At 40.0% G+C, this 13,814-nt stretch overlaps 1 protein-coding gene across 2 annotated transcripts in view; it reads right to left on the bottom strand.

Moving 5' to 3' along the window:
• The window catches only part of LOC306884010 (CUB and sushi domain-containing protein 1-like), a gene marked incomplete at its 3' end in the record, with an annotated part of 521,846 nt that overhangs the window by 315,719 nt on the left and 192,313 nt on the right, over positions 1-13,814 (bottom strand). For both annotated transcript variants that reach the window (XM_079439599.1, XM_079439600.1), the window contains one exon: positions 10,450-10,562. In XM_079439599.1, coding sequence (XP_079295725.1) covers positions 10,450-10,562 — 113 coding nt within the window. The remainder of the gene's footprint in view (positions 1-10,449; positions 10,563-13,814) is intronic.

Raw genomic sequence — 13,814 nt, 5'->3', positions numbered from 1 at the left:
ATCAAAAACTCATAAATCCGAGGCACTCGAGTAGTGTGAAAAAAATTAAAAGCCTTTATTCACATGGCTTTAGAATTTAAAAGCAACACATTTGTGCACTGACGTGTTGCGGCTAACTAGCCTTCATCAGGGTGTCAATTTACAAACACACACAGAGTTCATTTAAGCAATCAGTTCATCACATGACGTAGTCACCCGAACAGGTATCGAAGTAACAATGAGATAATTACTTATCGTAATCATAATCAATAAATTCAAATAAATTCAAAACACTGTAAAAAATATTGAAGTGGAGAGAACAAACTAAATCAATATATCTATATAAATATAAATCTCAAAGTAATCTAAAAATCTATAATAATTAAAGGAAAAAAAGAAATCAATTACAAAAAAGGAGAAAAATCCAATTCTCCATTTAAACCTGGAAATTGTGTTGCTTTCAAAGAAAGACTCTTTCTGTTGTAAACTTTTTATCCTATCTCCTCTTCTTCTTGACCTCGGAATATGTTCTATACCCACTATTTTTCAATGTACTGGGGTTACCATGGGGATACTGGGGATACAATAATTTAATGTGAATAAAGGCTTTTTAATTTTTTCACACTACTCGAGTGCCTTGGATTTATGAGCTTTTTGATGAAACGAAAGAACCCCGCATCCAAAGAGCACCGATTAATGGATTTTTTACACCCCAGCAGCACTTTTTTGCATAATTGTGAATGTGTGAACAGGAAGTTTTGAGTAAATGCAGTTGTAAATCCAAAACTGACTGTGTGAAAGTAGCCAAATAAGTTAGAGAGGTTTGTATCTCTTGTATCATCTCTGATATTGTTGCATAGGATCCTCATACTTCGCTGTTACTGACACACACACACACACATACATACATACACACATAAGGTATGATAACAACCAGTGCTTGAAGTGGAAAAAAGAAGTGCCGGTACCCCACCCCCCTTCTTATTTATTTATTTATTTATTTAAATTATATAAATTATTTATATTTAAAGTACTTTTTAATTTTCATAATTCACAATGTATGTATAGTGCCACAATCAATCAATCAATTGATAATTAAATAAACATTTTTAATACAAATAAGCACAAGTCAAGCTGCAATACCAAACAGAATCACAGGGAGACCACGAAACCTCCTGCCTTGACCTGGCTGTATATGGATCCATTCAAAATCACTAAAACACTGACCACCGCATAATCTAAAACACCTTCAGCCAGTGTCCATTATAAAACACTTGCTTTTAAGCCAAATACATGATGAAATGAATAATTTACTAACATCTGGACATAAGTCACTATTCTCTGCATTAGTGCTATTTTGAACTTACTGTTTAAATTTGCTTACTGGTTCCTTGGACTTTCCAGGAGTTTACCGGTTTAAAATTGATTACATTTACATGGACATCAGTAATCTAATTATCTAACTTATCCTAAATAAGACAATATTATGATTAAGGTGTTTACATGGGTTGCTTTTAGAATATTCCTTTCATGTTCCCTTTTTTACATGGACTTTATAGAACTTTAATGGCACACGTCATTACTTCCGCACGCGACACCATCCGATGTCCCCTCCAGAATTTCAGGTATAAAGATACAGTTCATATTCATTATGAATGGCGCCGCTGATGGCAGCTATTGTGCGTTGCTCCTCAGTGTTCGTATTGTTTTTGTTTGTTTTTCCTGTTTTTTGTTTTTCAAATAAGATCAGTTTTACCAGGGATGATCTGCTGAACATTCGGCAGAACACACCACAAAATCTTCTACCGGTTTTTGATTTTTCGGACGTTTTGCTGGACATTGTAGTTGGTGGAGCCGTAGCTCTGGTCAAACGCTTCAGGAGGACGCTCAGATGGGGGAAGAGAGCTGGAGCACTCGTGAAACTTCGTCAGCGCGGATTTAGAACGGCGTTACCTAGCATCCATTTGTCGAATCTCCGCTCTCTACCCAACAAAACGGACAAACTCCTTCTGCTCTCCCGGACAAACAAGGACTTTTCTAACTCTGCTGCTCTGTGTTTCACGGAAACCTGGTTGAATGGCGACATACCGGACAGCGCGATCCATCTGCCTAATTACCAGCTGATCAGAGCAGATCGGGACACAGAATCAACGGGGAAATCGCGCGGCGGCGGGACATGCTTTTACATCAATGAGAGGTGGTGTACAGATGTAACTGTGTTAAAGAAGATGTGCTGCTCAGATCTAGAAACGCTCTTCATTAACTGCAAGCCGTTCTATTCGCCACGGGAGTTCTGCTCGTTCATTCTCGTGAGTGTCTACATTCCACCGCAAGCGCACGTGAGCACAGCTTTACAGAATCTCGCTGATCTGATCACAGAGAGTGAGCAACAACACCCGGACTCTGTTTTAATCATTCTCGGGGACTTTAATAAAGCAAATCTCTCCCGTGAATTGCCAAAATACAGACAGCACATCACATGTCCCACCAGAGACAGTAATATATTGGATCACTGTTACACAACAATAAAGGATGCATATCACTCTGTTCAACGAGCAGCTTTAGGACTCTCTGATCTCTGATCACTGTTTGGTTCATCTTATTCCATCCTACAGGCAGAAACTTAAGTCTGCAAAGCCTGTATTAAGATCTGTTAAAAGATGGACTAATAAAACAGAGCGGGATTTACAAGCCTGTTTCGACCTGACTGATTGGACTGTTTTTGAAGCTGCTGCAAATGACCTGGACGAGCTCACAGAGACTGTAACATCTTATATCAGTTTCTGTGAGGACATGTGCATTCCTACCAGGACTCATCTATTCTACAACAATGACAAACCATGGTTCACTGCCAAACTCAGACAGCTCCGTCAGGCCAAAAAAGATGCTCACAGAAAGGGGGATAAAGTCTTGTACAAACAGGCCAAATACACACTGGAAAAGGAGATTAGAGTGGCAAAGAGGAATTATTCTGACAAGCTCAGGAACAAATTCTCTTCCAGTGATCCTGCTTCAGTGTGGTTAGGATTGAAGGACATCACCAGCTACAAAACACCACCCCCCAGCACTCTGGAGAATCAACACCTGGCAGACGACTTAAACGAGTCGTTTCTTTTGTCGTTTTGAACGATCACCCCACACCCGCCCAGAACACCCCTCCACACAACCATTCACACCTCCAGCAACCCCTCTCTCCCCCACACCTACGATTCAATTCAATGAGGAAGATGTGTGCCAGGTCTTCAGGAAGAACAAAAGAAGGAAAGCACCTGGTCCAGATGGTGTGTCACCAGCCTGCCTAAAAATCTGTGCTGATCAGCTAGCCCCCATCTTCACACAGATCTTCAATAGATCACTGGAGCTGTGTGAAGTCCCCTCATGCTTCAAACGCTCCACCATCATCCCCGTCCCAAAGACACACAAAATTACTGGACTTAATGACTACAGACCTGTGGCCCTAACGTCTGTAGCCATGAAATCATTCGAAAGACTGGTTCTGGCTTATCTGAAGGACATCACTGGACCCCCTGCAGTTTGCCTACAGAGCAAACAGGTCTGTGGATGATGCAGTCAAAATGGGACTACACTTCATCCTGCAGCATCTGGACAGGACTTATGTGAGGATCCTGTTTGTGGACTTCAGCTCTGCTTTTAACACCATTATCCCGGAAACCCTTCAAAATAAACTAACTCAGCTCTCCGTCCCCACCTCCGTCTGCCAGTGGATCAACAGCTTCCTGACAGACAGACAGCAGTTAGTAAAGCTTGGCAAATTCACATCCAGCACTCGAACCAACAGCACTGGAGCTCCTCAGGGCTGCGTTCTCTCCCCACTGCTCTTCTCCCTCTACACCAACGACTGCACATCTAAAGACCCCTCTGTCAAGCTCCTGAAGTTCGCAGACGACACCACACTGATTGGCCTCATCCAGGACGGTGACGAGTCTGCTTACAGACAGGAGGTTAAGGAGCTGGCTGTCTGGTGCAGTCTCAACAACCTGGAGCTTAATACGCTCAAAACTGTGGAGATGATCGTGGACTTCAGGAGAAACCCCCCTGCTCTCCCCCCACTCATCATCATGAACAGCACTGTGACTGCAGTGGAGTCATTCAGATTCCTGGGCACCACCATCTCTCAGGACCTGAAGTGGGATATTCACATTGACTCCATTGTCAGGAAGGCCCAGCAGAGGTTGTACTTTCTTCGCCAGCTGAGGAAGTTCAACCTGCCACAGGACTTACTGAAACAGTTCTACTCTGCCATCATTGAATCCATCCTCTGCACCTCAATAACTGTCTGGTTCAGCTCAGCTACCAAATCTGACCTCAAAAGACTACGGAGGGTAGTCCGGACTGCTGAGTGAATCATTGGTACAACCCTCCCCACTCTCCAAGAACTGTACTTATCCAGAGTGAGCAAAAGGGCTGGCAAAATCACTCTGGACCCCTCACATCCAGCACACAACCTCTTTGAACTGTTACCGTCTGGTCGACGCTACAGAGCTCTGAGCACCAGAACGACCAGACACAGGAACAGTTTCTTCCCTCAGTCAATACTTCTCATGAACACACAATAAATAAACGTGGAACACACAACTAATTCATTATCCATTCACCACACTCACTTATTTTATTTTTATTTTTCTCATTTCTAATTTGCACATACTTGACCTGTACATACATAGTCGCCTATATTATATATTATATATTATATATTGTGTATTTTTTATTTTTTTGCTGCTTTGTACATTGGTTATTGGCTATTTCTTGTTATTTTGTTTTATTACCTGTGTCCTGTCCTGTTACTGTCTTTCTGTTGCACTGTAGAGCTTCTGTCACTACAACAAATTCCTTGTATGTGTAAACATACTTGGCCAATAAAGCTCATTCTGATTCTGATTCTGATTATACAGATTTGAGTGTTTCATTTTTAATTTTATGAAAGCTTCAAGTGCAGTTAATTATTTGTCATGCTATATGTGCAAACAGACGACGACATTGTTGAAGTCATGCTCTTTTGTTAGCCGTCAAACTGCTGACCACTGCCATGTGTGTATCCTGTCGCGAAATGTGGCAAAAAGTCCTATACAGCGATAACAGTGTAAATGTGTGTACGTCACTGCACTTTGATAATATGACTAAAATAGGAATTCTCCACATGTCTTAAAGGGGTGGTTGACTGTTTTTTTTAGGCTTGATTGTGTTTATGGGGTGCAGTCTAACATGTGTTAATGCTTAGTTTAAAAAAAAATAACACAGTATTTTTCACATAATTTACCTTTATTCTTACTCTGTCCCTTCTCCATTAGAATCATTAGAAGACAGAATCGCGATTAATATATGAATAGAATTATTCGTGCACCCCTAGTTTTTACGGCATGGCAACAACTCTTCCTCTTCTCTAAAGCAGCACAGCATGGCCTCGCCCACTTTGTTGCTTGTTCCCGGGGGCGGGGTTTATCTGGGTTTGTGACGTCACAAACCAGGGAGGTAACTCATTGTAGTCCCTAGGAGCCATTTTTGTAGGCATTACACTGCCATAATTGTAAAAGATAAACAGATATCTCTGTTTGCATTGAACTTTCAGCTTTGTAACTTTGCAGATATTGTTTATGCTCAAACAGCAACATTACACACTAACTAACGTTAATAAAGTGAAACTGCAATCAACCACCCCTTTAATTCGATTTGTTTACTTCAAGTATGACTTTAGCTGGTTTAAGGTAATCAGCAATCTGTTTACATGATAGATTCTTAATCAGTGTATTGTCTTAATCGTGTTAAAATCTGAATATTGTTGTCCATGTAAATGTATTGATTGACAACCCCTGAGGTATACTGACTCAGCTTGCATTCATTCATGTAATTTGTCGAGATGAGAGGTGATCCCGCCAGGTAGTGTGATTCTAATCACCCAGACACTGACAGTTTGACTCTGAGGACCGGCAACCGGCCCACTTCAAGCACTGATAACAACCCTAGATTTACATTTTTGGACAAACATACTGATCAAAATTGATTGATCAGTATTTTTGTCCTGTCAAAATATATAAATATCCTTAAATCAAGATAAATTAATTTAGTAAAACAATACTTATTTTACGAGAATATACCTTGAATAATACATAAGTCTCACTATTTCAAACATGTTATGTCGCCATAAGACTGTTTCATCATTTCCTGATTTCTGCTTTTATATGAGACTCAAATTCAAATAAATAAATACATTTTTAAAAAGTCTTGAAACTGCACGACCCAACATGAAACCTGCATAACTTCTTTGAATATGATACATCATTTTCCTTTCAAGCACTGCAGCATGACAAAAACCTCAAATGTGTATATTTTATTATTATTATTATTATTTTAATTAAATGCCTTTTAAATCTTTTTTTTTTCCTTCCCAAAATGTGACAGGAAATACCTTGTAACTCTTAAGTTTAACTGCAGTGTGGCGCTGTTGATGAAATAAGCAAATATTTCCATCCTGAATTCTGGCAGTAATAAGGAAGTGAATATTGCTGAGGAGTACAACATTCATTCAGTATACTGCTGTGGCACTCAACACTGCAGGCAAATAGATTACAATTAGTTGGGTGTAATGGCCCATAAGCCCCACTCTAAAGGCTGCTGGGAAACCTGCGGGATATATACGGATGGCATGATCTGAACGACAATGTGTGGGGGCGTCGATGAAATAGTGCTGCATACTTTCAAATTTAAATGCTCACACGATAAGTTGAGGGTTTGTAGGACAGCATTGATTTCTGAGTATTTGTAATTCATTAGATTGTGGCCTTGAATGTCATTTTCCTCCAACTGTTGCAAACTTGCTGACTGAGTTAAATCGCCTGCTGACAACCTAACAAACTAAAAATTTCAGTTGATGGTAATTCATTGTGCTATTGAATGCTAGTGTTGGATGATACAAAAGTAAAATACAACGAAAATAAACAGTAAACATATTTTAAAATATTCAAGGTATGTATTCCACACCATTTTGCACTAAATATGATGGATGACAAATAAGAATAATATTTTTAAGCACCAGTTCAATACTTTCCTATAGTTATAAATATTTTATCAATTTCCATGCAGAAATGTCCATGAACATTTTAATGGTGACATTAATAAAACAATGAATGAGTTTTTAATTGGTTTATATAAACTGAGAGCTTTATTGATTCATTGAAATAAATCAATCTTTTAAAAAAAATTTAATTAATAAAAACTAAAATTAATTATTTCAAATTAAGCAATAATCGTCCAAGTATAAAACAGCAAACAAGCAATATGATAAACACCAATGTTCAGTAAATTGATTTATTATTTGCAATAGTTGTAATCAACAACCTATAACCTATTCCATCTCTAGTCACAGCTACTGTAATGTCAAGAATCCAGATACAGTATGTCTGCTGTCTTAGCAAGCATTCCCAATGCTAATTTAGAGTGGACATCGGAAACAAAGTTTCTGATACATTTTCAGGCATAGTGGACAGAGAACCCCCAGCCACCTGTACACATTTTGCCGCCAGAGGAAATGCCTATACAAAATACCATTAACCTTATGGATTGGGTGGTAATGGGGTTAGAGGCGCACTCAAAATGCATAAGAGGGAAAGGTTGGCACATCCATTGAAAATTATACATGGTAATGAATGACTTTATTGAACTTCAGCTAATACACATAAAACCAAAGCAATGGAAAGAAAAAAGGTTATCAACATCAATCAAAGTCAACAGTTTTGCATTAACCCTGTAAAGTCTGAAAAATAGTTAGATTTATATATATATATATATATATATATAGTTTGCATATGTGTTTTTGTTGAGTGTCATTTTTTATAAAATTTTATTTAGAAACCCAAAATGAGCAAAATATGGATTTTGGTGCGCAAAATGCACATAAGCATCAGTTCTGTTATGAGAACTCTTGGAGGGATTGGCGTGGTAATGTACATGACAATGTTAATGTATTTGGTCTTGGCAGAATAGATCTGCTACGCTGCTGCGTCAGAGCAAGTACCGAGACTTGCTACTGTCAATACATCCACAACATTCTGCTGTGAGCATGTAAGAAATACTGCTGCTGCAAATATAACTTACATGAAATAACCACCATACAGCATACACGAATCAATTCGTAGCAGATCTATACAGGTGGAGCTGGGGAAGGTGGAGGGTTTCTGAAGAATGCTGAAAACTGCTACAGCAAGCACTAGTCATATATTTGAATGTTGAGCAGCGAGCTCATTGGCTACCAATACAGGAGAGACCCAATCAGCTGTGCCATGTGATACTGATGTCACTAGGTCAGACTGAGTTAGACATATCAGACTGTGCCATCTTCAGCTTCATGTCAGAACTCTGTATTTGTCACTCTCTATCTCCCTGTAATATATATTGTGAGGGAAATAATGTATGACGCGGTGCAATACAATGAAGATTGAGAGATGTATGCAAATGTTCCTCAAAAGCCTGATTTGATATTCACATTTTAGCATAGTATGTCTAAAAAAATACCAGTACAAATTACTCACATTGAAGGGCAACATATTTTAAACCCTTTAACCTCAAATCCCTTTTATTTGATTAAAAAAACAAACTATCCTTCAAATGATGAAAGTCATTAAGTAGATTATGACAGGTTTTTCAACAAAGATTAGATCATGTTGATAATTTAGAGGCCTTAGGAAAGCTGTGCATCAAATATGATACTGTAGGATTTACAGGGTAAACAATAGAACAGACCATGGAGTACATTTGTTAGTGGCGGCGAGAGTTTGCGAGACATAATTGTGGACAAAACTAAGAGTGAAGCAGAGAAAAATACTTCACACTGGGAGAAACCATTTTTGTCACACAGCATGTACAAAGCGCACATTGTCAACACATCTGCATTCCACAGCAGTGTCTCGGTGAAGACCATATGGTCAAAAAAGACTGTTTCAGGCACAGTGCTGACACCAAAAAATAGATGATGGTAAATGTGTGAGACGTTATTTGTGCAGCCTTCCAGAGCTGCTCATAGTTTTCACCTAAAGAGGCTTCAGGCAAGTGCGACGTGAATGCTGACTGCCATAGGCCATGTTCAAGATCAGGTTAAAAGAAAAATAATCATGGAAATAGGTCTCCTTATAAACTAAATAAATTGACCAGAAGAGATAAAAAACCAATCATTCATAAGCATAGGGTCATAAAGAGAAAGCTCTGGATCAGAAAATATACAATACATACTCACAATTCCTGTTAAAATAGCACAAATAGCTGTAGGTTTCAAAGACAAAATCGAATTACATTCACTTGAGTCTGGGTGCCTCTTTTAATCCCGAAGGTAATCTAAAACGCTCATTGATGAGTTTGCAGGGTGTGTAAATTTAGTTTCCCTTAGCCTTACAATCGATCTAGGGAGGACTAGCAAACAAAATTAAACACTGCAAGACAAAGACAGTATTTTACCAAACCAGAGAGAGCAGCTCCTTAGAGTGTTTAAATGCACCACTACACTTAAGCCCGAGACACACTGCACGATTTTCGGCTGTCCCAGATTTGCCGCGATTATTTCACGATGCCAATCTTTCATCTGGGACAGCTGAAAATCGTGCAGTGTGTTTAGGGCTTTAGACTTCAATCCAACCTAATCTACTCAATAAAATAAAATAAATAAATAAAAACATGATTCATGCGCGATCTAGTCTCAGCCCCAGATGGCACCGCACAGACCAGTCTGTTCAATGACTGTCTCATGCATATTGCACACAAAACTGGAGAGTGCTATCAGAAAATCGACAGTTCCAATAGGATTGGTTGGCTATACACAGGTTGCAGGACAGTGTGCATCACTCTGCCTAGAAACAAACTGTGGTGATACAATGAGTGCTTCTCTAGTTGCTGGTTTTGCCTATAACTCTGCCAGAGTACTGTCTTCAAATCTTTGACTTTTATTTGCTTGGTTTATTTAGTGCCAATAAACTAGACGTCAATTAGCAGAACTGCACATTCTGCTTTGTTGAAATAATCAGTTCCAATCACATTTTGGCACATGTAAATTCTAACTACAAGCACAGTGTTTTCTGTAGAACTAGTCATATATCTAAAAATGTCCCTCCTCTAAATAGCTCATTTAAAAATAAAACAAAATAAATAAATAAAAACAAGCTTCGGGTGGTCACTTTAATGGTCAAACTTCCTCCTCCTCTCTAAGTGGACAGTTCTTGTCCAGAAAATGCTGTGATAAGGACCAGATTTTATGCCGATAGTCAAAAGTCTGGCTATGCATGTCTGTGTGCCATCCTGTTGGCAAAAATGCAGATGGCTAGACCAGAACTAAGCAAATGCACCTGGGGCAAAAATCAAGGATGGTAGAAAACATTAAAATCACTGAGACTTATAAACACAGCATAAGTAATGACGTTCAACGCACAATAATCATTGTAGGCTTGAATGGTAAAAACCAATGTTTCTTACCTTCATAGATTGCTTTAAATCCTTGGGCACTCACTGCAAAATCCGTAGTAAACCACAGTGCCAGAATCGACCCTGAACTCACAATGGGTGATGGCAACATGAAGCCAGACAACCTGAAACGAAATGTATAAATGTAATGTAAGCGTTCATCATAATAGTATTAGACTTTGATCCACCATATAATTATTTCACATAAAAAGAAACAGGTAATTGTTTCATTCATTTCTGCTCTTTTCTAAAGTATCACTGTTCTTTGTCACCTTTTTAATGAGCAGAACCAAATCATCTTGGTCGCCCTCTTGGAGCACAAATGTACTTAGCTGCCCTATGACACCACGTTACTGCCTCACATTTGACACCACCCTAGTGAATCAGATGACAATAACAAGCTGAAGCTAAAACTGGGGTCCTCTGTAACAAAGACCAGCCTCTGTGGCTCTCAAGTGAAGGATAAAACATGTTCTTCGATGAAAGCCAGGAGAAATAAACATTTACATACATTTACATTTATGCATTTAGCAGACGCTTTTATCCAAAGCGACTTACATTGTATTCAAGTTACAGTTTTTACATTTTTATCAGCTCTTGCTTTCCCTGGGAATCGAACCCATGACCTTGGCGTTGCTAGCGCCATGCTCTACTATTTGAGCTACAGGAAAGTCAAAACTTTTTCATCTGAAAGAGAAACTCCTACAAATGCATATTCAATAAGGTCAGGCACAAAAATAACTGTGTCCACACCTTTTCAGCACTAATTCTTCAATGCGCATCTTTAGTAAAACCTGACAGTACAATTTTTAACACCAAAAGATGGTTTGCGAGCTGTTAGTAAAACTGGCCCTCAATTCCTAACTAGTGCCCTGAGGTAAATGGAAGAAAGATTCTACTGACACTCTCACATTCACCTCACCCTCAAGTGGTGAGTAACCAAAACTCAAAACATTTATTTGGTGCCATGGGTGAGAACAAATACAGTGTGCTGCTCAGCACTTTCTGTTAATGTAATGATTTCTAATGAACACACTTGCCTTGACAGAGCAGCAGAATCACTTTATTCTCGCTTAAAGTGGTGAACACACTCACAGAACCCAATATTAACTTCGGGATCTGAGGCAAAGTCGTCCCAGTGTTCGACTCAGGTTACTGTTCATAGGATTGTTCTTTTTGGACCAGTGTTTGAGTTCCTCCAGCTGAGGCAGGGATGATCTGCAAGTGACGACAGTTATGCCGCAGAGTTGCCCCTTGATGTATCTCAATAGTGAAAGATTGAGGAGTTGTACCCTCACCTGTGACCAAAGCAGCTGTTCCCCAGGTCTTTTGATGGTCTAACTTAGTGAGCACTTCATCACCAGACCTCAGCAATGGTAAGGGTCTGGCTCCATGGTGACAATTAAAGTAGAAAGCTTGCTTTTGCTTTTCCAAGGAATCTTTTCTCCTTACATCTTTCAGATCTGGCCACCGAGGCTGAAGATTTGTCTCGTCCATTGGAAGTGTCTTTTTAATCTTTCTGCCCATTAGTAGTTCAGCCGGGCTTACACCTGTAGAGATGCAAGGTCTTGCCCTGTAGCTCATCAAAATTTTCTTTGCAATTTGCATCCCTCTCCCTGCATGTCCATTTCCTTGAGTATGGTGTGGACTAGATGAGATGTGCAGAAAGTCAAATTCTTTTGCAAATTCTTGGAACTCAGCATTCACAAACTGCCGACCATTGTCTGAAACTATTTCGTCGGGGCAGCCAAACCTGGCAAATAGTGCTTTCAGTTTTAACACTACTTCTGAGGTGGTGGTTGCTGGCATGTGAAGAATCTCAAGAAATCGAGAGAAATAGTCTGACACAACAAGATGAGTGTGCTTGTTATGCTCACACAGATCAATAGCTAGCCTTTTCCAAGGCCTGTCTGGAAGGGGCGTTGAGATGAGAGGTTCCTTTTGCTGTGTCTGTTTCATCTCTAGGCATATCTGACAGGACTGAACCTTTTGTTTGATTTCAGACTAAATGCCCGGCCACCACACAGATGACCCGCTCCCTACACTTTGTCAGACCTTGATGCCCATCATGTATTCTGTTTAGAATATCAGTTCTCAAGACTTCTGGAATCAACATACGTCTTCCTCTTGTCAGTATTCCGTTGTGCTTAGACAGCTCATTCTTGAAAGGGAAAAACTGTCGAACCGCCTTGCATGCTAACGGACTCCGTGAAAGCGTATCAGCCACCAGCAGTTTTTCCTGGAGCATCTTCGGCAGTCAGTTTGAATCTCATAAGCCTCATGAGTAGTCTCTGACATCACAGCATTGTCCAAGTCCTTCTTATTCATAAGAGGCACTAATGGTTTGTGATCTGTCAGCAATTTGAAGTTTTCAAGGCCAATCAGATACTTTTCAAATTTTTCACAAGCCTAGATGCTTGCCAGACCTTATTTCTCAATCTGGGCGTATCTGGTCTCAGCCCCAGACAAACTGCGTGAGCAATACGCCACCGGTTTCCTGTTTCCATCATGCAGCTGCAGTAACACACCACCTATGCCATAACTGCTTGCGTCAGCCGAAACAGTGGTGGGTAGAGACACAATGTAGAATGTCAAAACTGGAGAAGTGGAAAGGATGTCTTTTATGCGCTGAAATGCGGCTTCCTGAGGATAGGCCCAAGTCCATACCGCTGTTGACCTCAAAAGGCCATACAGTGGTTTACCTTCTGTCGACAGATTTGGAATGTACTTCCCCAAGTAATTAAACATTCCAAGTAGACGTTTTAGCTCCTGAACATTGCGTGGGGGTGAGAGCTCACGGACCGCTCTGACCTTCTCAGGATCGGGTCTCACTCCTGATTTGTCGATCAAGTGACCAAGAAAGTGAAGTTGTTGTTGTCTCAGCAGACACTTTTCACGGTTTAACTTTAACCCAGCAGACTCAATTCTCTCCAATACCTTGGTAAGCCATTGATCATGCTGTTCCATGGTGCCATACACCAGTATATCATCCATATACACGGATACTCCTTCAAGCCCCAGAAGAGTTTCTGCCATCTTTCGCTGAAATATTTCTGGGGCACTTGAAATGCCAAAACGAAGACGTTTAAGGGAGTACCTACAGAATGGTGTTATGAATGTGGTCAATTTGCTGCTTTCTGGGTGTAATGGTATCTGCCAAAAACCCGAGGCAGCATCCAAAGATGAGAAGACTGTTGCACCACTTAGCTTTGCAATGATCTCCTCTGCGGTTGGCAGAACATATCTTTCCGTTTTTACGGCTTCATTCAATTTTTTCAGATCCACACAGATTCGTACCTTTCCATTCGGTTTTGGTACTGGCACCATGGGTGCGTACCAGTCTGTAGGGTCTGTCATTGGCTCTATGACCCCATTTC

This window comes from Barbus barbus (assembly GCF_936440315.1).
Source record: "Barbus barbus genome assembly, chromosome: 18".
Lineage (NCBI taxonomy): Eukaryota > Metazoa > Chordata > Actinopteri > Cypriniformes > Cyprinidae > Barbus > Barbus barbus.
Note: the sequence above shows the minus strand (reverse complement) of the source record. Positions and strands in the feature narration are given on the sequence as shown.